At 44.3% G+C, this 26826-nt stretch overlaps 1 protein-coding gene across 3 annotated transcripts in view; it reads right to left on the bottom strand.

Moving 5' to 3' along the window:
- Positions 1-26826, bottom strand: part of adgrl2b.1 (adhesion G protein-coupled receptor L2b, tandem duplicate 1) — a 69242-nt gene that overhangs the window by 21271 nt on the left and 21145 nt on the right. For all 3 annotated transcript variants that reach the window (XM_080011505.1, XM_080011503.1, XM_080011504.1), the window contains exons 3-8: positions 18113-18326; positions 13515-13624; positions 10026-10826; positions 2381-2677; positions 821-921; positions 358-543 (exon numbers count right to left, since the gene is read on the bottom strand). In XM_080011505.1, the coding sequence (XP_079867631.1) occupies positions 358-543; positions 821-921; positions 2381-2677; positions 10026-10826; positions 13515-13624; positions 18113-18326 (1709 nt within the window). The remainder of the gene's footprint in view (positions 1-357; positions 544-820; positions 922-2380; positions 2678-10025; positions 10827-13514; positions 13625-18112; positions 18327-26826) is intronic.

Here is a 26826-nt window from a genome sequence, read left to right as displayed (position 1 = left end):
GGGGGCTTACGGTCATTAACTCCTTCAGGCTGGAACTGCCAGGTGAGGCTGCGTTTCCGCAGCCGGTAATTACCAGAGCGCCGAGGAGAAATGAGCCACCCCTCGGGGCAAGGCCGGCCCCCCTGCCTTCTGTGTTGAGGGTGCGTGTGTTTGTGTTCTTTCTAATGAACACGACGATCTGAGGCTTGTTGAAAGTGGAGCTTTTTTGCAGTGGGTATGTGTGTGTGTGTGTGTGTGTGTGTGTGTGTGTGTGTGTGTGTGTGTGTGTGAGTTGGGGGGGGCGAGAGAGTTGTTAGCAGGGGGGCAAAAGGTTTAATTGGAGGCCACGGTGGGGCGGGCGGGAGATTACGCGGTTACCTTGTTGAAACTGCGGCCGGCGGAGTCCTTCTCGCTGGGCCGGAGCTCCTGCAGCTGGGCGTCCAGGATGTCCACCAGTTGCTCCATCAGACGCACGGACGAGCTGACGTCGCCGGCGAACACCGGGCCCTGCGTGTGGCGCGCCAGCTCGTTGGCTAAGTTTGCCGCGTTTTCCCCGCTGCGGATCTGAAGTCGGAGAAAAGCGACTTGCTCACTTGCCACACCACCAATTGAGCATGATGTATCCCGCACGGAATGCCGAGTTGGAATCGATAGCTGCTTTTGTTCATAGGGAACAATTCATTATGGGTGAAAGGAATGGACACAAACACATTGAATGCGCAGTACGAAAAACACTTATGTCGCGCGGCAAGGACTCTGCATTTCAGCGGACCACCGCGGCAGGTTTGGCACATGAAGACAAACCGAGGTTCTTCCACCTCGGTGCATTTGTCGGGCCTACCTTCTGTGCGACCTGTGTCACCCAGTGGGAGGTGCAGTTGCTGAGGTCCGGTCCTTTCGAGCACCAGGCTCCTGCCGCCGTGCACAGGAAGGACGCAATTCCTGCAGAACCGAAACACAACAGCCCGGGGGGGGTCAAGTCCAAATCTCTCCCGGGTATGCCCCCATTCACACGAGAGCCGGACACTAACCGGGTCACGTGAAAAAAAATAAAATAAAAACCCTTGAAAGTCGTCTCAAATGCTGCCGGCTTTAAATAGGTTAAAGGAAACGCGGAGGGGATTGTAATTGAATTAGAGTTTGTGATATAGCCTTTTGCTAATTGACAGCAAGACACTTCCTCTTTAAACAGAAACCATTTGAGGTTCTTTTACATTCCCCATTATCCACGATGTGCACATTAGATACATGATTATTTCTAATGACTCTTGCGTCGCTGACAAAAGTAACAACACGTACGATCCGACACTTGTCACCAGTCTCCACCACCAACCCTCTTTGTTTCCTTCATTCCCTAATAGCCCCGCCTTTAATTATGACAGCTCTCTCATTCTGCGATGGGGGGAATGCAAATGTGGCGTGGGCAGGGTTTTTCTCTCTAAGCCGGTATGATTGTCAAATTTATTGCCATAACAATCAGCCGAGGCACACCGCAGCCCTCATGAGCAGCTCTCCATTGTCACAGATGATTTCCCTCCATGCTGGTTTGGACGCCGAGCACTTTGCAATACAATACTGGAAATCTTTCTGTGTGGAATACAGTGTGATACACAAAGAAATAACAAGGCACACCACAAACCGTTGTCTTTTAGCTTGAAGCATGGACTTGGTCATTTTGGATGACTGTATGTTAGGTCTGGGCGACATGGGGACATTGGAAGACAGTTGTGGGATCCAATGACCCGTCCAGTTCACTTAACTGTTGAGTCAACGCTTGTATGTACTTCATTTTATTTTCAGTGTTTGTCAAGCAGCGACGCTTCTGCCTTTTTAAGTGGAATTAAAAAAAATTGAAATATGGGAAAATTAAGTTACTTTGACAAAAAAACATGCAGGACATCATTTTAAGTTAGGTTTCTCACCATATTGTTCAGATTTTCCAAAAAAAATAAAAAAATGTGATTCGTCATCAGGAAAATGGCAAGGGGTAAAGTAAAATGAGTATGCTGGTGATGGTCCTTCAAACCCCAAAATAATAATGCAGTACTAATTAGAACGTATTTGAATGAAATGTTTGAAAATTCCAAATGAAATGAATCATATATAAAAATAAAATATAAGAATAGATAAAGAAAATGTGTGATTTTAGCACAGTCTATATGAGTGGCTGGAGGAGGTACAATGGAATTACATATCGCCACATTTTGACCACAATCAACGTGTCATCTTCATATTCCACACATTAAAACAAATTTGAATTGGTATTCACAGCTCAACAACATCCGGGAACTGAACTGAATTTAAGTAATTGTACATATGTTGCACACACACACACACACACACACACACAGACACACAGACACACACACACACACACACACACACACACACACAGCCCTACCTCTGGTTCCTTTGGGGCACGGCCTGTCCACGGTGGTCCCAGTGTGGGTCTGGGGCCAGTCTATAGCCCGGTGTCTCGTGGCCTCACAGAAGCGCCTCGGAGACGGGGCTAACTCTGCGGCAGTGGGTGCTGGCGTGCCGGAGCCGCGGGGGTCCTCTAATGGGTCTCTGCCATCGCGGGGGTCGGCTCCTGCCGCAGCGCTGCTGTTGGCCTGCGTCCTGGCCGTCGGGGTGGTGGCGATGGCAGCGGTGGTAATGGGTATGGACGAAGAGACGGAGACATCTTCCCTGGTCGGCACTAAAACCAGACAGAGACAAATCCATTAGAGCCTCGCCTTGAACCACCCCCCCCCCCCCCTCTTGATCTGTATTAAACTGGGTCGCTGCAACACACCATCCTGAGAAATAAAGAGCTGCTCTGCAACAGTCAGCCTTGACTTCGCTGCATGCGGAACACACTATCTGAGCCATTTTTACTTTTACATACTCAAGACAGCAACTAAGGAACACAGCGAACCCGGCACCCCTTTGCTTGGGAGAGATTTCCTCTCCACACAGTTGGTACCCCTGGTCTGATTAAATGTCAACAAGGAAGACAGAGCCCGCCCGCATTTTACATTTTTTTCTTCTGCCTATTTCATCTCCCACACTTTGATAAAGCAGACGCGAGGAGGGAGCGGCGCTCCAGGCAAAAGCCATACATCAGCAATAACGCCTTTCCACTGTGTTCAATCCGATTGCTGCGCTGAGAAAATTTATGGGTGAGAGTGCGCACACATGCACACTCCCACATGGACATAGGCAGTGTTCAGGTTGGCCCCCAAATAAAATCACCATGTGTGCAGATGAATATCTCCCTGAGACAGCCCCCGAGAAAAGTAGGAAAATTAAAAGAGCATTAAAAATTGAAAATGTAAAAATATAAGTTTAGCACAGTATGCTCACTATAAATTAAACAGAATAAATGTGTGCGTGCATGTGAGTGTGCATAAAGACACGCTTTTTTGTCTCCCGCATGAATGATCATACATTGTAGCCGAGGATCGCCATCATTTAGGCCGATAACAGCGGCTTCCCACAATGACGTCTGTCTTCTGTGAAAGGCCTGGCAGTGTTGTCTTCACAGACCGTGGGTGCTTCTGGGAAAGTGCAATATCATGCTATCTGACACCCTCATTCAACACATATCTCCATTTCCTGAGCGAACGGTGACAAAGCCCTCCTTTTTTCTACCGGCTAATCAGGCGGACGGAGTAGCCTTTATTTCCCTTCGCTATTCAGGGAAGAAAACATCTCAGCGAGTTAAGTTATCTTCTGGACTAGAGCCTGCAGTCACTGGACGACGTCGAAAGGGGACGAGGAGACTCGCAGTGCGAACGAGTCGCAAAGGGATCCTGGATCTCTCCGCAGTGTGGTTGTGTTGTGACCCCTTTCCCCGGCTAATTACCCGACACTCATTCAGCCTTTGTGTGTGTGTCAGCCATCCTCTCATTCACTTCCCCCTGGCCGCGTCTGCTGCAAATCTGACAGCTGACTCACTCGGTTATTATCACGGAGAAGACGACGCGGAGGGGTTGTAAAATTAGCTCCGAGTCAGGGCCATATCAATATTCTCCAACTAAAAACGCGAGTGAACAAAAATAGCCCTAGCCGAGTGAACTTCCTGGCAGGGAGTTATCAAGTGTCTCATCCCTTCTCAATGTGACCATCAGAACCCCTGCGTGAACCTCGTGTTAAAAAAGCAAGGTGAATTGATTTATTTTTGTCATGCTGAAATGAATGATTTCCATGTCACAGCGGCGAACTCCAGGAAAGTTGTTCAAATGCTATAGATCTGGTAGGGAGCAAAAAAAAAAATTCAAAGAACAACTAGAAAAAACATTAAGCTGTTCACATTTGTTGGCTCATATTGAAATCATTCCACACTACTTTCTATTGCAGACAGGTTATGTGCGAGGAATCATATGCTGATTGTCCCAGTCTCACACAAAATATAAACCTCTAATGGAAGTGTATTTCTATTGAGAAATGAAATGAATCTGCTATAATATTGAGGCTTAATGCTTTAATTTTCTTAATAAATCCATTTTCATAAATAGGCATCCCTGTCTTATCCAATTAACTTGCTGTTGATGAAACATTGCCCCAAGAACAATCAGGGGCTCACTCCCAGCGGAGTATTCTGATTTTAATTGGATTATAATATACTGTAATATACACGGTTAAATATTGAAATATTTCTGCACCCAAATGTTTTAATAAATCCCTTTATTTTTGCCGTAACTTCTGAATTTATATTTATCTCATACTTGTTGACACGCGAGTCATGCAAGTTGTATTTATCGTATTTTGTTATCACTTGGTTACATTACAGCCCCTTAGGTTATATATTATGTGTTAATTATTATTATTATTATTATTATTTGTTTGCCAAGGTTGAAAAAAGGTGACAGAGTTAAAAAGGTAAAGAAATATTCCAAGAAATAATTGGCAAGGAATTCGGAGAGCACCAAATTGGGATCTCCCTGCGGATTCCGGTCTCGACTTGTTGCCACACAACACTAATTTCACCTTTAGCACATCCGTCAGGACCTTATTTATCATTAGGGAGCACAATCACGGTGCCGAAATAAACATTGCAACCTATTCTTCATTCGCAATTAAGATTCATTTTATAACGCAATTAGTTTGTAACGCCAAACCAATTCGAAATCCTCTCAAGACTCCTGTGGATACGTCAGCTTTTATTTGTTTAAAATGCCGACAACATCCATATATCCTACTCTGAGCCTCCTACTCTCTCCCTCTCCCTCGCTTTCCAACACAAATACAATCAATTTATTTCGCTTTGAAGATTTCCCAGCCACAGGGTCTTGATTTTAATATTAGAGTGATTGTGACTACCATCAACAATATTTATACATATATGCGCAAAAAAATCAATACAGAAACTAAACCACTTGTCAAATGCCCACAGTCGTGTATGCTTCTTTTTCATGTCTCCACAGACTGCGCTCTGCAATTTTCTTTTGATTGTGGCGGGCAATTTTCCTTCCATAGAAAGCCCCGAGGCCTTTGATGGCGCTCCACCAGGAGAGGGCCACCCCAATTAGCTGCCATTTCACTGAGAGGCTGCAGTCACTCCTGATGGGCAATCAGAGCGGGTGGCCTCACTGTTTGGCATATGCCAAATAATGCCTGTTGCAAATAATATGCGGGGTTGAGGGTTGAGGATCACTTGACAAATAGGCATCGGTTGGCTCTAAACCGATTACAATAAACCAGAGACGGCTGAGAGGAAAATCATTAACAGGTTGAACGAGAGCATCCATACTTCAGAGCAGAGGCTGAAATACGTTTTATCATTTTTATAACAGCAGCCCAACCCCCCCCCCCCCCCAACTAAAATAATAATGATACGAACCCTTGATCAGATGATCAGAGCTAAGGAATTCTGTTTGTCCTTTCCTGTTCTGCTTACACAAATAAGCGTTTAAACTTTAATTCGAAAGGGGCCAAATATCTCTCCTTATAGATTCCAGAAATTAAATGAATCGACTGTGAGACTGTCTGGGTAGAGCAAAAAAATCTCACAACCTAAATATTCATTTTCAATGGGCTTGGAGAAATAAATTGAAAACTAATATATCGATCGAGGATACTTCTCCAGGTGCCGATTTCAAAGACAAAAGGATCTGGCGCCTCAAATAGAGAGTGCGGTTAACCTTCCATTTGCCACAGCTTGTCAGTGAACATCTATACGTGGCTCCAAGTTAAATGCAAAGAGCTGATTTTGGAGAGGGCAGCTACGAGAAAAAAAACCCATAAAGAACAGACAAGCACTTGGCAAACAAATTGGCTGCATTGCCAGTGCTTACAACACCACTACTAACAACACGGGTGTGTTCTTGAAATCTCTTTGTACATTTATTCTTTATACTACAAACCCAAGGAAACATGAGAGTCTGTGTATAATCACTGTGTGACAACTTGCAATAGTCAGTCATTGTGCATCTTTTGAAGAGCCAACCTCAGCATCCAATGATAGAGAAACAACAAATCCCTTAAGATACTCATTTTATATTAGGCTGTTTATACAGTATGCACTCATCCTGCTCTTTCCTTTTACAAGCCCGGGTAACGTTAGTATCAGCCCCGCATAACGTAATTGGCTGAAGTGAAGCCGCTGAGCTAATATACAGTAGCTGGGAATGGATTCGGGGGCCGTTGTGATCATTCTGTAGAAACAGATAATACATGTTTCGTCCCCTCTCCAACATCTATGAATGTGGCTACATTTTTAAAGAGCAGACGACAGACTCTATCTACTGCTTGTACGGTAATTTATGAGAGCCACAGCTGAAACCTGCTGGGCAACAGCGGTTTGCAACGCAGACAAAAGCTCATGGCCAAAAGGGTGAGGGAAGTAAGGAAGAAAAAAAAAAGTGAAATAAATGCTCTTCTAATCTCCATTCAATGGTAACATTTCTCCACACATCCTGATTCCCAAATTCCAGTCCTGCAGCTTGTTTTAACTTTTAACTTCACCTTGGCATTCTGTAGGACATGTAAAGATCTGATCTACAATTCCCAAAGGGCATGTCGATCATCACTTGTTTAGCACAATTTTACTTTATCAATGTTTTTAATTTGATTTTCTTCTTTCTGGTCTATGTTTTTTTCTCATTTTATTTGAATTATTTATATATTTCACATTTTGTGTCTGTGTTTTTATTATTTATTTTATATATATATATTCCTAAATTGTTTTATCTTTGTTTTTAAGTTGAATTTCAAAATGCAACTAAAATATACATTTCTGTCATTTCTGTAGTGTAAAGGTGCACAAGCCAGAGTGTAACGCAGATATAATTTATGCTTGGGGAACATCTATATATAACCCTGTTGGAATGGCTCACCTGAGAGTGATGTTTATATAAAAGCATACATGTGCATCTACTTTGCAGACATTCCCCCTTGTTTTAGAGCGAGCCCATTCCTTTAGCTTGACTATCCATCTGCCATGGGCAAGGTAACATCCCATAAACATTACGGTTTCACTGCGTCTTTTAAATAAAGCTGCTTCTTTGTTTCATCTCCAGCTCCACAATAAAAGAACTGTCCGTCCAAAGAATCTTTCAGTCTCAAAGCAGGCGCAGCAGTGCGAGGGTACTTCAAGGTACTTATTCAATGGATCCCGGTATCCTTGTGACCTATTTGAAGTCGAACCATTTTATTTTTCTCTTCTTCAGTCAGTCGATGCTATACGAATTGAGAATGAGTTAAATCCCTTACTTTATTGCTACACTGAAAGGCTTTCAGTAATCACAGCGTGAATTAATTGTATAAAAATCAATCCACATCTCACCCTAAATACTCGTGTCCTTGGAGATTTTCCATGACCATAAAGGTGCGTTTTTTAATTACCCATTACAGGTCGACTTATAAGGATTTTGATAAACTATAGATCATCATCCACCTTCTGCTTTCACAGAGCATTAGTGGAGGAAGTACATTTTCCTGAAATGTGAGTGAATTGCTACAGACAACAAAGGCGTTAATCAATAAGCACCACAGTGGATCACCTCAACCAGAATGTATTTTGGAGAAACCTGGAGTACACCATGCCATGTGAAGTAAACAGGCGCCTGAGGTGAATTACTTTCTGCTTTGATCACTTTGCTTAAGCCATTTTAAATATGGTTATAATAACCAGCTTGGCAATTCCCGGCCACTCTAGGATGAAGCCAAGGTTGATGTTTTTGACAGGGAAGGAGACTTGTTCCTGTTGATCTGAGGGGGAGAAATACACAAATTTGGCTTTTCGGAGCAAACTTGACTCTGTGGTTCATGAAACTTAATGGGCTCGATTAATGTCTTCTATGCCTGGAGTGCTCCTTGATTCCAGGGAAAGAGACGTTATTTCAGCACCATTAGATTACCCTGCAAAGTAGGTTGTTTAATTTGACTCAAGACAGAGAGCACCAATAAATCCTAATAGCAGCATGGTGAAGAAGTTAAAGGTATAGATCTGGAAAACCCTAATAAAAATGAAACAATTACTTTTGTGCGCCCTTCGCAAGCTCTTGAGTACTGCTGGCAAAGGTACTGACTTCTCATCCTCGCTAAGTCGCTGTCGTGCATTCAAAGTGCTCTCATAAAATACTGCAGAACCGTGAGTTCTGATGCAAAACCCCTTAACACATTTTCATATTGAATCCTACACGCACCGCAGTGGCAGAAATGAGCGCTTAATATAATGGGCGAAATCAACCACTGTGTGTAGTCAGTTTCCTTGATTACATCCACAGTTCCTGTTGCAGCAGCAGTGGAGTCTCTGTAGCATTTGTGTTTACCGAGGCATTACAGTAGCTGAGAGTGCACATTGAACCCATCATTGAAAATGCACTGTGGTGGCCACTTTCCTGTTTCCGTGAGGCTCTTTTGAGACAAGGGGGGTAATTATGATAATGTACTTGTTAATTACATTTACATACGTTTTGAGACGCGAACACTAGACTAGGCAGTTTGCATGCATGGAGAACTCATTAAAGTATTTCATGTCTTTCCCCGACATAGGCCTAGTTGAGGCCACAGCGGCTCCACAAAACAGACACGACTTCCAGGCCCTGTGGGTGTCAAGACGGCCCGCCGTGGAGATTCCAGGGAACAGCAGGAAAACAAACAGACGTGTTGACACGGGGCCAGAGTTCAAGAGCACACAGCCTCCATTGAGACATACCTCCCCCCCAACAACGCGGGCGAAGAATCATATTTCCCACTGACTAACCCACCCGGAACATCCAGAAGTTTAAAATCATAACTTAATCTGAACCAGCACTCGGGGGGCAACTGGAGCCTCTAACATTTTATGGAGTTAGGTTGGGATCCCCTCCCCCTAAGCACGGGGACTCTTGGGCCAAGGAGCCTGTACTTGGGTAATTATTTCTATTATCAATTTGATGTCAAGTCTGATGGCATATGCACGTTTCCTTAGCACTTCAGAGATTAATTTTAGACCTCTGACCGCCTGACAAAAGCTTAACTATAACTGATCCCTTTTCATCATTCATACTTGTCATTTTTGCTCGATCGCCGACGCAGATATTGAACCAGCCCACGATTGCACCAGAATAGTTAATTGGATGAAACAAAATATTATGGTGAACGTGTCTCAATCGGAAATGACGGCTGCTAATATGGTCATGAGGAAGACATGGTAATGCAAGTTAAAAGATCCCAGGGAAAAGAAGGGAATAGCCTACAAAAATACCATGTGCAATACTTTAGAATCCTATTCCATACACCACAGAGCCATACACCACTTCAAAAGGGGCCTGTAAGGCCTATAAGATTAGAGAATTTGATAGGGTCGGAGCAGCAACTACAGTGAGTGTCTCTGCCTGCCTCACGATAATAGAGAAGCAGGCCTTGCAGAGGTGAGATCCCAGTGGGAACTATCTCTTATTCCGAGCTGAATCAGTAATTTCTGTCTGAAACTGAGGCCTTTTCCCGAGACTAACGCAAACCTCTTTTCTATATCACACCCAAATTGCATCCAAAATTAAAAGGCAGCCGTCTGTGACATCCCACATACCGCACCATAGGAGCTCATCACTTTACGGGGAGACAAAATGCAGGCTAACCTTCAGCGGGATCCGGAGGCCCAAACTCCAGGTCATAGCGCAGGATGTAAAAGTTATTCCACACGTACAGCTGGTTGTCCCTGGGATTGTAATCCACAGCGGCGATGTACTGGTACTGGTTGGGGAAGGGGATGTCGATGTACTCGCCCTGGCTCAGCTTGGTGTTGTAGATGTAATCAATGTGGCTCCTGCTGGACTCGCTCTCGTTCTCCTCGTAGGTGGAGCGCACCACGTGCAGCACGCCGCATACCATAAAGGCGTTGGAGGCCGAGCGCTTGTCGTAGGTCGTGTCCCAGGTGGCTTCAAAGCGTAGCGTGTATGGATTGAGCTGGCTCACCACAATGCGCCCATTGTTCTGCTCCGTGGCGTAGATTACCCACAAACCCCGCTCGTCCACCGCCAGGTCAATGTCGGTTTTCCCGCCCCAGCGGTACGGTGAGGTGTCGTGGTAGTTCGCGTTGTTCACAATAGCCTCGCCGCTCTTGATGCGCGTGCGAAGGTCAAACTTCACAATGTTACGCGTGCGCTCTTTGTTAAAGAAGATGGCGCCGTCGTAGGCCACGAACCCAGTCCCGTCCACGCGGTGCGGTAATTTATAGGTGGTGGTCTGGCGGCCGTTCTTGAAGTCGTCCAGCGAGGCGTACTCGATAAGGGTGTCGGTGCGATAGGGCGTCCAGGGCATGAAGAAGACTTTGTCTCCGGCTTGCAGGGGGTCTTTGCACCACGACCCCGCTTGCTGCTCCGCCTCCAATACAAACGTAGGCGCTTCGATGGCCTTCAGAGTCCCAGGACAAATGAAAACTAGAGACAGAGAGGGGAAGCAAGAGAAGAATGGATGGAAATAAGTTCAAACAAAAAATAATCGACAACAACGCATCGACTCCTAAGACTCTCTTGCCGCGGTACAATTCGGGGGACTGTAGATTTAAAGGATTCTTTGAAAACTCTGAAACTCTACTCTCTTTTTTTTTTTTTTTTTTTTTTTTTTTTTTTTTAATTGCTCAAGAGTCGGGAAAATAAGAGTGTAAATGAGTATGCCGGAATGGTTATTCAGAACGAGAAGTGTGAGGTTAAGAGAACTTGCATCTCAAGAGACTGCCGCTACGCGCTAAATTGGACAAAACCAAATGGAAAGGAAACAGAAACTATTACAACCCTGTAAATGTAAGACATGAGAGATGGGGCGGAAGGTGGGGTTCACACATCAAATTAAATGTCAGCCTGTCTCCGATGTCAAATGCCGTACTATCAGCAGGGGTAAATGGACACTGCACGCATGCACACTTACGTGACGTAGGTCATAAACCGAAATGATATGGGGATAAGATTTCACGTCTTGTGTGTGTGTGTGTGTGTGGGGGGGGGGGGGGGGGGGTGTGAACGGATCGTCAATGATAGTGGCGGCAGCAAAGCAGAGGTAAAATGAAGGTGGGGATCGGGGGAATAGACTGAACGACAGCGGTAAAGGATTTGCGCTACGTCTGTGGCAAAGAATACGAGAGCAACCACTGATGGATGAGGGAGGCCAAGGCAAATGGTCCCGTTAAAGAACTGGTAAACGAATTAGCGGTGGGGCGGGGGGCGGGGGCGGGGGAAGGGCGAAAATTCTTGTTTTCTCTTCAAGCATTTGAAGTCTTTGCCAATCTCGCTCATCCACCACTGCGACCTCGTATCACGTGCTTCGGGTGCAGCTGGGCCAAGCAAACTTAAGACAAGACACACACATTTCTATTAACTGCTTATCCAGAACTGATTAAAGACTCGCTGGGAAGACCGCCCACTCATTCGCTGTTTCTTTTTGTTTGTGGATTGTTGTAGTTTTGGGAGAAATTCGGTTCGACGGCCTTATTTGTTTGTTTTTTCGGTCTCGGGGGGGGGGGGGGGAAGAAAAAAGTTGGTGCCCAACAATTCCCGGACAGGTGTATTTGACAGGAGAGGCAATCGGGGAGGGAGGAGACGTGGGGAGAAGGAGGGGGGTAGGGGTGAGGGGGGGTGTACTCAACACCACAGAACAAGGAGCCGGGGGGGAGGAAAAGGCCGGACCACTCATTTACCTTTTTGCTCCACTTCTATTTTAGGCGGTGGAAAAGAGAGCATAAAGAGTGCAAAGGAAGAGAAAGGTTATCAAGAGTCAACCACCAGGCAACAAGGAAGAATTAAGGATATGACCGAGAGATGGAGCGCTGTTTTCGGAAATAAGGAGCTACGGGGAGAAAAAAATAAATAAAAATAAAAGGGTTATTCGGAGGGGTTGGCCATCCTAGGATGAAAGGAAAACAGACAAATTAAAGCGAGGATACAAACTTTGAGACTCAACTCCAGATCGCCGATCTGACATTTCGATAGCGTGGGCTATTACGTCGGGAATTAGGCTAGAGTACTTTTTTTTTTTTTAATATCTAACGTGGTTTATGAGATGCACCGGAGTGCTTTCCCAAAAGGCTGGAGAAACAATATCAGTTGAAATGAGTGGAGGGAAGCCCTCTGGTGGCCCGAATTGACCGGATGTTGATATTCTTCTTCCATAACTTTAAGGACGTAAGTGAAAAAAATAAAAAATAAAATGATTGCAAAGTTGCCCACACCCAAAAAAAAAAAAAAAAAAAACTCATTCATGGGGGGCAGGGGGCTAATGATATACAAACAACCTTTAAACAGCCGGATAGAATACAACAGCAAATCAGCGGTAAAAGACACGTTGGCCCTCTTTATTAATTCTTTTGTAGATGGTTGCGGCTGCACACGGAGCGGCGTTAGAAGCTTAAAGGGACACGGAAGACTAGGAGTTAAAAAAAATACAAGAGAAAATAGTTAGTCGGGAAGAAAAGGCTTCAGGAAGGAAGACGTCAGTTGCAAGGAACAAATAGAGGTTAATATTTCAGGAAATGTTCTTAATTTGGATTGAGCGGTAAAGGTTGGTTTCATAGTCAGGGATTAGGACTGAGGAGGCTTTTGAAGATATGTTAACTGGAAGCAGATGTCAGAGACATAGTTTCATAGAGCACCAGGATTAGCCAACTCTACATTTAATTAATCCTGTTTCACAAAGCGAGACTCGACTTAATGCAATAGCAACTTGAGGAATTTCACGTATCTGCGGAGACAGATATTGATTTTCATTCAGGGTTATACGTCGTCATATTATGAGGATTTGAATTAATTAAGTTCGTTCAACATTTCAAACATCGCAGTGTTAGCATTGTGTATTAGGTTTAATAAGTGTTTGACCGTATTTAAGGAAACAGAGTTAGTTGAGAGAAAGCCTCATTTTATTTCAAATGATATGACCAAAATTTAAATTTAAAAATGTATCGTTTGCCTCTCGCTCAGTGGAGGCTTTGTCTCTGAAAACCCTTTGTCTCTGGCACAACATTTGCAAGGTATTTTAACTACAAGACTGTGGTTATAGCACATAGTGTCTAACGTACAGTTATAATTGTCATGACATGGATAAGAGTTTAATATAAAATTTGGATTGGGAATACTTACTATAGGGTACACACTCATACTGGACCTCTAAGTACTTGTAGGTGCCAGGGCATGGGTCGGGAAACACGTCTGAGCCAGTGACAACCACACACTGGGTACGGTTGTTGCACCTAGAAAAGAAGATTGACCAGAGATTTCAGCGTAACTTAAAGCACCAGCCGCAGCAAGAAAACAAGACAACGACAACGACAACGACAACGACAACAACAACAACAACAACAACAACAAAGTGGACCCTTTTCAGTACTGCTGCAATGACGATGTTGAAATTCCAATCCAGGCCCCTCATTATATATTCTCTAGTGATAAACCTTGGCAATCAGAGAAGAAGGACTGAAATACAAGGGTACATAAAATATACAGGATGCGTAAAAAAAGGCAAAATGGCTGAATGAACTGAGGTAGCAGGGGGGGACAGGGCTGCAAAATGTCTGCTTTCTCCTCGGCATTGCCACAGGACAACGCCCGTTGCACACATGCTGTGACGTCCACACTCGGTATGCAAACCAAACTATCTAATCAGACTATTTGTCGAAAAAGAAGCCTCGGCACGAGCATTAGCATTCATCCGACCACATGGTCGACACAAAAAATACATTTCACCGGGCTCGGTTGTAAACCGCTTTGACTTTCTTTTAACACACCTCATAATGACGTGCTCACGATATCATTATGTTATGAATACAAATACGTGTAATGGCCCGGGTTACCATCGTATTGCGGGCACGATAGTTTTGCGCCGTCTACCTCATATCGCATGTCATCAAAATATGCGACGCACTTTCAGTGCACATTGCCTGTTTGTTTTTTCCCCCCCATATCTTGCAGCCCTACGGGGGGTACATGTAGTATGGGGGAGCAGCTAAAGACAAGTTAGGAATGTGTGTGGATGGGTGGACTTCGGCAGCCAAGGTTAATTTATCTCCTTAGCCGCCTCTTCATACCACGGCTGAAATAGAAGACAATCATTAAAATTTCAAACAACAGGTGGCTGTGACATGCAATCCACTGGAATGACTTTGTAATGAACAAAGAGTCTTCTGTGCGTAGCAACCACGGTTTGTATGTGTCGTCTCTGGGAGAGGAATTTGACAGAAAACCTTGGGCAGTTTTGATATAAAATAGCCCAGGAGGGGAATTCACCCCCATGTTGAACTAAAATGTAGATCTGTGTTTGCATGTTGTGTGTGCGTCTGTGTGTGTGTGTGTGTGTGTGTGTGTGTGTGTGTGTGTGTCTGGGTGTTGAAAAGTTAAAACTAAGTTGGAGGGGGGTGAGCAAAGGCAACAGAAAATATACTGATTTTGTGTAAATATAGGATGAAGCTGGCTCCCCTTCAATCAAGCTCTCTGGAGGCGAGGGGATTGAGAAGGCTGTCAGGAGTAATAGGGGCAAACAAATATCCATCATGAGGAAAAAAAAAAAAAAAAAAAAAAATCAAATAAAAATGACACCAGCACAGGACAATTTGCGTGACGGCTTAGATAAATATTTCAAAAAGGTCAAAAGCAAAAGGCATGCAAGGAATCAGTTGGCGGGGGCGAGAAGCTTTCTGTCGCTGCAAAAGGGGAAATGGAGGGTTCTTAGTGCACAGTACATAACATGTCAGAGAAACAACAGAGCTTTCAGTCTCCAAAACTCCAACCAGACGACAGGTTTTGGAAAGACCGAGCGCCGACTCCGGCGGAGACGACCGTCGCTCCGGCGTGTTCTCTGAGCTGTTTCGGATTTCGGGCGCGTCCTCGGCACATGCGTGAACGCAGAACATCTCATGCGACGCTCGCGGTTTCCTGAGCAGAGTGTTTCCAACTAAAGGGAGCCGTACGCGCATTAGGAGGTCGGCGATTAGCGGCGGCAGTGATAGGTTTTTAACGCGGTTGACGACGTGCCAGCCGTTATTGGCACCGGTATGATCTGCTACTCCGGCTCCGGCTTGACTCCGACGAGACCCGGAGACAGCCGCCGCTAGCTTTTTCTTTTGGGGGAGGCTGGCTGCCGTCTCAAAAGGTTTGCGTGATTGACAGCGCGAAGCGATAAAATATTCCCTTTTTAATGGCGGCGGAGGATTCAGCGTTTGGACGTGAACGCCGCGCTGCTCCGTTTTTTTTCTATCAACCACCATAAAGGATCACTATACTGTTCTTAACACCTGCGCTAAATGATCGTCCAACAGGAACCACGGAGCTTGTTTCTGTGGGCCGCGCTCTGTTTTAGCACTTTAATATTATTAAGTGGAATTTGATTATGCCTCGCCCGGGGCCATACGCATGGAAAGCAGATAACGCGGGGAAAGCTGTCCGTGCAGTCTGCACTTTCTTAATTGAGAGACATTATGCTGTTAATTGATGTGAATATTAATGGCTGTATAGAGGTGCTCACTTTGACTTGACGAGGCCGCATTGAGATTTGTTGTCTGTGGCAACCTTGACGGCGGCTTTTAATTTGCTTTAGCTTTCATTCCCTTGCACTTGAGAATAGAACGAGTGGTTTTCATTATGTGCTTAAGACCTTATTCTGTCAAAAAAAAACAAAAAAAAACAGACAGTTGAATATGAATATTTATGCATGTGATGTTGTTGGGACTGGTTTTAATTGACTGATCGTACTTAAAGAAGAATAATTCAGTTATCGAGTAAACAATTTGGATATATAATTCAAAAATTAGGCCTGACTAAATTATGTACACAGTTCAATTTTGAATGTTTTTAACCTCTGCTATCAGGCGGTAAATGAATTTCCATTTGTTTTAATTGCACAGAAATTCTTAATTGTTTTCAAATACTCTTAAATGCACAAAGTTTGGGTGGCAAAATAATATATTCCGAAAATATACCATCTTAGTCCCCAACCGATGAATAAAGTGTCGTCTTATCTTAATTTTTAATGCAAAATAAAGAAGTGTTTGAGCATTGGAGTCTAATGTCAGCACACTATCTGTCCAGCGAGAATGGGTAAACGTCTCCGTCTAGCTGGAGAATAGATACAGTCGTGCATGCAGTCAGAATGTCTTAGTCCCTTACTTAATAATTTACTTCACACTAGTAAGTGAGAAGAGCTATACTCTGAAATGTCTGTGTTTCAGTGACAGCCAGTTTCATACAGCTACACACATTCACATCTGGGAACTGCTACTAAAGCATCATAGGAGCTGTCGACACCTCTCCAAAATTGGATGGATCATATTTTCTTTTTCTTAAGTGAAAGAATTACAACATATATTGGTGTAAAATGAAACGCAGCTTTGAGTCCAAATTTTTTCCACTTAAAAGAAAAAAATGCAGAAAATTTGAAAATAGTCATATTTGAACTGAATTTTTTCCATCACAATTTATTGTATTTCATTGGACCATTACTGTTGGGTCACACTCCCAGGAGTGACCCAAAGGTTCTAAGAACATTGTTCAAAAGATTCTGCAGAGCAGGACTTGCCAAGGCTCGAAAATGATGGACTATGCTTGCTTATCAAATCAATCCTGATTATAGTCAAACTGCTGCTCCCTCTGATCTATGTCATCGGTATAATTTTGGCTGAGGTCAGGCGGTTCACAGGCAGACTCACACCTCGTCTCTGGGGAATAAATCAAACAGAGCGATTTGTCACCACATCTTGTAAATCTAATGGTAGACAGTCAAACTAAAGACCGTCGCTGCTGTGTTACTACACGGCTACTACCTGAGAACGCCCTGACTGGGCCGTAAATGGCGCCACGCGCCGTGAGGCGGGGAGACCCCATTAGCTGTTCTGCAGTTCTACATCTCGCAGGAGCAAATACAGAGGTGGATTAAACGGGGAGGAGCGATCCAGCCATGGAGGATGCTTGGTTACGACGTACAGCAGCTTGCCCAAGGGAGGGGACACGTTAGCGCGGAGACTTTAGACGAACTTGACTGCTTACGATGTAGCGTGAAGAGTTCATCCGGTGGCCTTTAAAAATACACACACCTTAAGGGGTAAGCGGCGCCCGGGCGTTAGGAGCTTTTGACAGTGACGCGGTGTCCTGCGAGAGAGCGTAGCCACTAAAACATGTACAGTTGAGGGCCCGCACTCCATACCTGAGGCAGAGCCACTTCAGCGTAGTACAAGTGTTTGAACAGAGCAAGGACCACGCTCCGCGGGGGGAATAAAGGGGGGCGTCCGTGTGACACCGAGTCTCTTTGAGTGCGACTGATAATGATTCAAAACGCGGCATCCATGCGGCGTACATTCGGTGCGAACAACCTGCGGCCGGAAAGGAATATCAATTCCTGTCTGTCAAGGATTAATCTCGGGCCCTGCGTTGTGCGAGTTAAAAAAAAAAAAAAAAGCGCCACATACTGAGTTGAGTCAATAAAGTGAAAGGTACGTGAGAGGTGCAAGACTTTGATTAGCTGTCCGGTGTGTGGGCGGGTTGTACAGGAAGGGTGATTATATTTAATATAATTTAAAAGGGGGGTGGGGTATAGAAAACATGTTTTTGTCCATGCACAGCAGCGGGGGGCAGGGGTGGATGGCTGGCAGACTGAAACCCCCCCCCCCCCCGTCACCCTGGGGTCCAAATCAGGCCTCCCCTGCTTCTGTCAGTGTTTGTGAAATAAGATCCGACCCCCCCGGCCTTTTTACCTTTGTGATATAATCTTGTAGGCGTCGGGGAGGTAGCAGTTGACGTTCTCCATCTGGAACGGGTCAGCGTCGCAGATCTTGTCGTCGGTCCGGCCGTAGTTGGCCGTCTCAATCATAATGACATCACTCCCCGGGCAGCGGAGATCAATGGCGTAGCCCTCGCAGGAGAGCTCCCTCCTGACCAGCCCAAAGGGCAAGGCCGCGCGGCTGAACCCTGGACGGCGGGAGAGGCACAGAGGGGGGCGGGAGTCAGAGTCAGACACGTTATATAAACGGAAAATCCGCGGATTAAAAAAAGAATCCCGAGCTGGGTACAATAAGACATCAAATATTTGAAACAAAGAATGCACTGGCACCAAATGAATAAGCAGCAGCCGTCCCATGTTTACCACACTCGGAAGGGCCCCCTTGCGCAAGTTGCGGCGACGGAGAGAGAGAGAGAGAGAGAGCGAGAGAGAGAGAGAGAGAAAAAAACAATTCAAGCTCTTCATTTCTCTGCGGCGAGACATTAAATCGAAGCCGCAAGAGACCGCCGGTAGCCTCATGAAAACCTTGAGCAAATATAAAGAAGTGAAGGTGAATGTAGCCCGACTAAGCAGGGATTTTAATAATGGGGCAAATCTCCCCTTTGGTTTTGTTTGCTTTACTTGCTTTGTAAAGTTACTGTACAGAATAAAATAGCAGAATCCTAGCAGAAGGGAGTGTAATTTAATCCAAGTGCTGGCGATCGAAGGGGGGGGGGGGGGGGGGCTGTACTGTCTGGAGTCCACAAAGAAGGAAAAATCTATACATGGAACGCGCAGCAAAATGGAATGCCGCCAAAAAGCTCGGCTTTGGGGGAAAATTAACTATTTTGTTGAATTCCGTCCTCTCCTTTCAGCAAATAACAATGAAAAGGTTATCCCTTGCTGTTCTCTCCCTCTCTCCCTCTTTTTTTTTTTTACAAGAAATAGAATGTCAGGTCACAAATCATTTCGGATTGCTTATAAGCAAATCAGTGGGAAGCAGAGAGGGAAAGAACTTGCGGTATAAGGCTTTTTAAATGTCTTTTGAGGTGAAAATGAATGTAACAACTTATGTAGCTATGGGAAAAAAAACAATTAAATGAAGTCCAACTGTTACGCAACAAATTTGCTCTATTTAAGACGTGCAAGGCAGAGCACTGCGTGAACTGTCAATAACGGTTGTTGTTTGCAGCAAAAGCGGGGTCCCCGAGGAAGCTGATTGCATTTGTCGCTTCTTTTCCTGCGCGGCTCTCCCCTAATTAGCCCTCCTTTCAGCCTGTTACCTTTTTCATGCTCCCATTGGCTCCCAACCATTGTCATGTACTACACACTAACCACCCCCAGTTCGCTTTGCACCCTCACACTAATTATCTTCACACTTTTGACAGTCAGAGGCAGAGCCTGACGCAATTAGCGTTGTTTGAGCTGTACAAAGTTGAAGTGATTCCGGCTCGAAATACCGACACTCAAACCACGACCCACATGTCTGCAAGACATTTCCGCCTGCTGTGCCTCACTGAATTATGATGATACTTTACGCCACATCACGGTCAGAAAAAAAAGCATCACTCTGCACCCAATACCCGATTAAATGTATTCCTTGTCATAAGATGAATCTTTATTTCCTGGTATCATTGTCAGGGGAAAAAAATAAAGCTAATGATAAATTCCCTTGAACTAGACCATTTCATTACTGCATGATGCTGTGATCTAACGGCCGGTAGATTCTTGCTACAATGTTTATCACCTCATGAGGAGATGTCATCTTGGACTAACCTTAAGTGGAGGGCTGTGAGGTCAGCCCATCCATTGCAGAAAGTAAAATAAGCACTTCAATTGCCCATGCCTTTCCTAAAAAAATCTGTCCACCATAGCGGATGATAAAACACAAGACAGAGTCCCTGGCTTCACCCCAAAGACTAATGATCTTTCCTTCTGCCATTGCTCATGTAGGGAGTGGAACGGTTTTATCACGCTAGCTTACAGAAAACTGGCAGACGGAATGCAGTTCATGGGACTTTACAATTCTGAATGGAGAAGCACCAATCCATCCTCCCCCTCACACGCACCCGTCAAACCCCTCCTTTCCCTTACTGTACACCACCAAACCAAGTCATCTATCACGATTGTTATGTCCTGATAGCATTCTGCTGTCAGCGGAGCACAGCAATGGATTGTCTTGCCAGGCTCCTCCTCCCCCTATGGATATTTCTGGTCATAGGGTAACGGAAAATGAAGTATCTAGACTGTACCGGTGACCCAGAAGGACAAACGACCTCTTCTCCCGACTGCAGATAGGCTTGGTCCCATTAAAGACCATTGTGCCAACTTGTAATTGGACTGGTAATGATAAATCTGTCTAAAAAGTCCACATGTATATAAAGAATAGGGTTTTTGAACCAGTGGGAGGGCTGAGTTCATAAGCAATATATCTTTGTCAACACACTGAACATTTATCATGATATTAATAATTAGCTGTACTCACAAGGGGGATAATGTGTAAACCAAAAGGTTTGTTTCCATGTTCATCTTTAAGATGGAACCAACTCACATGAATGCACTGTGTACTTTATTGATCCCTGTGGGGACATTAGATGTCTGCATTTACCCATCTTAGTGTCCGACGTATCTAGGAGCAGTACGCTGCCACCCACATGGCGGTGCCCGGGGAGCAATTGGGGGCGGGGGGGCAGTACGCTGCCACCCACATGGCGGTGCCCGGGGAGCAGGTGGGGGGGGGGGGGGGGGGGGTTAAGTGTCTTGCTCAGAGGGGATCGAACCGGCAATCTTCCAATCACTAGATGACCTACACTCTTCAGTCTGAGCTGCTGCCCCTGACCGCATGTGTGCATGAATGCTGACGTGTGAAATGCTTTTCATCTTAAGCTCCGTGCTTTGTTTGACTGCTCAACTTTGCTGCAGTCGAAGACTGCGACAGAAGGGCGCCAGCTGCAGAGAAAGTGTTGTTGAGAAAACTGCAGGAAAATCCATAACGTGCCCCGTGCGTGTAAAACACAGAACTTTCTCCTTATCCAAACGTCCGTCAAACACTAAGTCATACCGAGGGTGCAACAAGGAATAGTAAACAACATATTAAATAGAATGCTCAATCAAATCTCCATGGTAACGTTGTACGTTGACAGTTCCATAATTGGCTGTGATCGCTACCTCCTGGCCTTGTTGACATAACGCCTTATCAGGCATTCTGGTCAGTGAGTGACTGTGGGGAAAGTAGCTTTTCAGATTCCTCCCCCTGACCTGCCTGCTAAGCCTTCTATTGAGCTCAAGAGAGCAAAGCTAGGACCAAGACCGCCTGTCAATGCGTTGCATTCAGGGAGTTTCTCGTCTTCTCTGGTCCACAGCCTATAATTCACTGACAACAGTCTGGCCTTCATAATAAATATTTTGTTTTCCATCAACACCCTCGATATTGGAAGTGGCGCAGTGGCTTAAAAGGGTTTTCACCACACCTCAAGTGCGGTAGTCTGAAACTTTTAAGCCCCTCGTGATAAAATGGAAACCCTGAAAAAAATCTAAGGATAATGGACACTTGGTATAAAGCTGTCTGCCAATTCCAAACACCACAGTCATGTTAAGGATCATATGTGTTGTCACCCTCACAGAATTGTTTTGTTATTGGGACACCTATCTTTTCTAACCTTAAGTCTTGGAAACTCCCCTCCATAAGGACATCATATGCAGGCAGAGAATTCTTTTTTTTCTTTTTTGGAACGTATGATTGGTCGAAGAAAAGGGGCCATTTTTTCAGGGGAGACATAGAGGCGAGGGCTGGCACAGACAGAGAGCAAAGGCGTTGGTTGATGCTTGTCATCCTCCATTAAGGATCCTTTGATTGGCCTTTGTGGTCCTGGAAACGGCAAACAGCTGCATGCAAATAGGCCTGTTTCCCCCAGGCTGGCCCCCATTGTTCTGCGCTTGGGTTTGACAGGGACGCTTTCTCTGTGGCATAAAGGAGGGTGTAGCCTTTAGTCAAATAAGAGTGTCCCCACCGTGGGCACAGCAGGAGTGCTTCAAGATTGTTTGTCCTTTTTATGTCGTTTTTTCTCAATATTACTGGTAGCCAACATCTTTGGAAGAAAGAGCGGATCTGAGAGTCAAGCATTCTTCCAACTGTGTGGATGCCTCCATAATCCAATATCCGGAGTAGGAGAGCGGACATACAACATGTTTTCCAACCATGAAGTCAAGATTTCCAATGGGAATTACAAAGCAGGAAAGAAAAGATATGCAAAGCATATTCTAACATTTGATATGAGAGAACAAAACAAAACACAGTTTTTACCTTCTCTGTTCAGCAATGTTTTTTGCACACTCCCACAAAAATAAAAACCCCAAATAAAAAAAATAAAAAAGCTTTTGCGTTAAGGAGTTGTGTGTGGTATGACAAATAAACTTAAAGAATGCAAGTTGAAAGCTTATTCCTTCTTTACATATCTAGAACAAGCTGTTTTGAAATCTTCCAATCTATCTAATCTTCCGATCTAGATATTTCTCGTGATCAAATCGTGTCTCATTGCAGTGGAAAATGCAATAGTTGTGCATTTGCGTTTGAGCTGTACATGCTGATTCATTGTTATTTCGGTCTTCTCACTCTTTAAAACATTTTAACAGTGCAGGGAAATATATAACAAAATACAAAATGTGTGGAATATCCATCCTATAAACCGTACAAACACATTGTCCGCTGCTGCTATCCAAATTCTGTATTACAAGTTCACACATAGCAGCATGTCCGTTATGGGGAAAAAGACACAAAGGAGCAAGGCTGGAGATGAGAATCGAGATTTGGGATTTGCAAAATAACACCTTGTTCACATACAGATGACATCCCGAGAACTCTTGGCCATGGTACAACTGCTTGTGTCTCATTTCAACCGCTGAATTGCGGTTAAATATTGAGAATCTGGTTGTGCATTATGGCACTGTCTCCCCTGATACACAAGATCTCTCCCTGGACCACCTTGCTGGGAATTGTTTCTAAAGACAGTGTCAGACAAGACCACAAATCCCAGGGCTACACCCGCCTTTCCCAGACAACTGCTATCAGACACTCGTGATTCCGATATAGGTATTCTAAAATAGAACTCCAGCATTGGAGCGACGTCCATTTGCGGTTGGCAGAAGTGCTACCTCCTATATTCCTCTTTTTCCCTTTATTGTGATAAGAGAGCAGTGTTGGCACTTGAAATTCCACGACCTCCGTTGGTATTCACGGCCATGGCATTTTCTTTATTTCATCTCCAGAATGCTTCTCAAACAGCGGGCTGGAAGCAGGAGGGAAACACGCATGTCGCATGTTTATGCACGTCTCCTTAAAGAGGTTTATGGTAAAGGATTTGTGTCGAAGCACTGCGATAGACACAAGACCCCCCCCCCGAGATGTTGTATCTTAAACGCTCAGGTGGGTCCATTTAGAAAAGAGGCTGTCCCTGTTGTGACAAATGCTCGTGTGCTATTATTCAGCCCCTTTTCTATTTCAAGGTGAGCCTTGAACATTTTAGCATGCAAAACCCCCTTGAACATAACCTCTCATCCCATCAAAGAACAAAATACATTTGGAAATGACATTCGCACAGCAAGCAGTGCTTTTCGAGCACTCTATTTTAATGTTGCAGGGATCACTGTCAAGGAAAGCAAAAATGTTCTCCAACCTTTAACAGTGCAAGGCTGTATAGGCGCCGCATTGAATCACTCACTTCTGCAGTGGTGCTTTTCTCAGCCTAATCACATGTAACCCCGGTAACACATGTACCTTCAATGTTTTAGTATGTCTGATTTCCCCTGTCTTCAGGTAGGCCCAGCAGTCATACAAACGGAACAACTTTATGTATGAAAATGATCACATGATCTTGGTGAGGTGATTCATACGATGAGGTTGTTTTTACATATGATCATGTTATTGAAACAACATTGCTTAATGATTCTGCAAAGGACATTGTTTTATCTAATGTCATCTTTGGGCCATTGCCGCTGACAAAGGAGTGTTTGGTACATGTTCACCGGGTTAAAGGACAGTACAAATGAACACCTTGTATAATATTTGAATTTGTATGGTCTGCTGGGAAAACTTTGTTTTCAAAAGGACCCACATAGGTTGAACATAAATAATCAAGAGCCTTTTTAATTTGATGGATGAGAAAAAACTGGGCGCTCAGGTTGACAGACTTGGTTCACTGCTGTTCATTGTCTACAGTGCAGTTGAGTATTGTCTTTTGTAATTCTTGGGAGAAAGAAAGAAAGAAAGAAAGAAAGAAAGAAAGAAAGAAAGAAAGACATTTTCACGGGTTTAATCTAGGCTGAGAAATTCCTCACTTCCCTTCACTTCCCTTCGCTAAAGCCCTGCACTTAAACCTAGGCTATCACAAAAGAGATACCGAGTCCAGTCGCCAGATAAGCAATGTACTTCCGTGAATCTGTGCAGATGGAAGATAAAGCGATGGACGCAAGGTCTTCACCGACGGCGGAGCTGCCATTTCTTAAATCCTGGCTACTACCGTGACAATGACCACAACTGTGTTGGCCCGATACAGTATTTTCTGCAAACCTTTTTTGTTCCAGACATAACAACTCCTACATCCTGGCTACTGCTGCCATGATTAGAACTGTGTTGGCATATTTTACGGCAGATGCATTGTTGACATTGTTGGCATCTGATATTGTTCATTGTGTTCATCTTTTTATTTTTAGTGCAATTTATTACATATATGATATATATATATATACGTATATACATATATAATTGTTGTATTACTCATTGTCCATTTTTAATTGTCATATCTGCCCACTAGGCGCCATAGCTTGCCTTGGCATCCTAGAAGGGGGGGATCCCTCTTACATTACAAAGTTTTCCCTTGTCTGTCTTGCGGCTTAGGGTTAGGGGTTGTGGTCAAACTGCCATGTTGGATGTTGGCCTGAAAAGCCCTTTAAGACTGTAGCCGGGATAAGGGGCTACATAGATAAACTTGACTTCATTGCATGCTTGTTGTCCTTGTGTCGCCACCACTAGCCGACTGCAGGGCGAGCTGAGCACAGGAAGTTTTTCCTCAGTGTGTTACAAGGATGTAAGAAAAGCAACTGTAATGCGGATTACATGAGTAATGAGTCGGAGACTTCAAGGTTGACTAGCCACTGAGATCAGTGCCTTGAGACTATGATGAAAAGACAGAAATGATCAAAGAGGTGAATGCACAGCTAACACACAGCATTCCGTTGTGTGCGTGTTACACATGCATATGTAATTCCTGTGTGTCCACAAAACCTATAAACAATGTAGGCTTGTATACAAAGACTGTATAGAGTTTTACATGGCTATATTTGGAGATTTGCAGGGATCTCCAGATCTTTTACCAGATCTCGGTGAAAAACTAAATCCAGACACATTCCAAGGCAATAACCCCCTACTATCTCTGGAACACTGACCAATTTGATTGACCTGAGTGTGATGACCTTGCCCCGCTCCCCTTCAGCACTATACCAGTCAATACAAACTGAAAACAGCACCTCCGATAAGAGTTGCACAGAGAGGGAGACCTTGGTTAAAAATGGTTTCCTGCCCTCGTCTTTCGATGAAGCCACTGTGCTCTGCACACTCCACGGGGGAATATGCTACAAGAGGGGGTCAATACCGATAGCGTGCGGCAAACAAAAACGCTCTTTGTGTCCGGAGTTCCTTTGACTTTTTTTCCTGACTGCATACTTATTCAATTTCCTGCACAGTAGGAGGGCTCCCTTATCTTGGACTGTTTATACCTGCAAATCGGCTGGTGGCCTTTTGTTTGCAGGTGACCCACCCTAAGGTGACATTTAATTCCTGGACCAAAAAAAATGTGGTCATGCTCTATAGCACAGACTCTCAGCCGGAGGAGATTACTAATACTCTGGATGCAACAGAGCTGCATTCATGCTCAGAGCCAGCAGAAAGACAGAGGGCAGCAACAGACTTTACTAGCGTCAACTTAAATATGACTAACAGTCCAAAATACACTAAAGCAAATGGAGCAGGGGAACTTAAGTACGCTATACCTGTGTGTTCAACCACACACAGACATGACCATACACATACAATTTCAATCCATTACTGCTGTCAATAATATTTTAACAACATTTTCTGTGTAAATCCTCACAATCAGCCACAAAATGTGCTAACCAGCTCTTCTTGTGACATTCCCTGCTACACAGTGAAGCAGATTGTCAGCGACAAATTCATCATAACGTGGAGATAATTTCTGAAGAATTTTCCCACAGGCCCTTACACAGTGAAAATAATTGTAGCCTCTATTCGCTTTAAAGCAGCAAGGGGCTTGTTGTTCTAAGGGCCTTGGTGTTCCATTGCAATCATAATGTAAAAAACTGAAACTACACTCCCTCTAGCTCATTAATGCCTAAAATGTATGTCATAATGAAGGGGAGAGTAAAATTCACTGCCGCAGGTATTCAGCCCGGGCCACAATCTGCTTTGATTGCTTCAATGCAGCAGTTCCTTAGTGTTATTTTGTTGTTAGTTTTTGTGCTCTTTCTAAACTGCAAATTCCTTTCCGCATGTCACAGCTATTTCAGCTATTATAAGATAGCACAAAAGAGAGGAGTATGGAAGGGTGTTTTTATCCATGAGAAAGTTTTGTTCTGAGTAGTCTTATTCTTTACTCTACATATTTGTTAACATATTAAGAAAAAATATTTCTTGATTCA

The sequence above is a fragment of the Zeus faber genome, assembly GCF_960531495.2.
Source record: "Zeus faber genome assembly, chromosome: 12".
Taxonomy (NCBI): domain Eukaryota; kingdom Metazoa; phylum Chordata; class Actinopteri; order Zeiformes; family Zeidae; genus Zeus; species Zeus faber.
The sequence above is the reverse complement of the archived record's forward strand: the minus strand, read 5'-3'. Positions and strand labels throughout refer to the sequence as shown.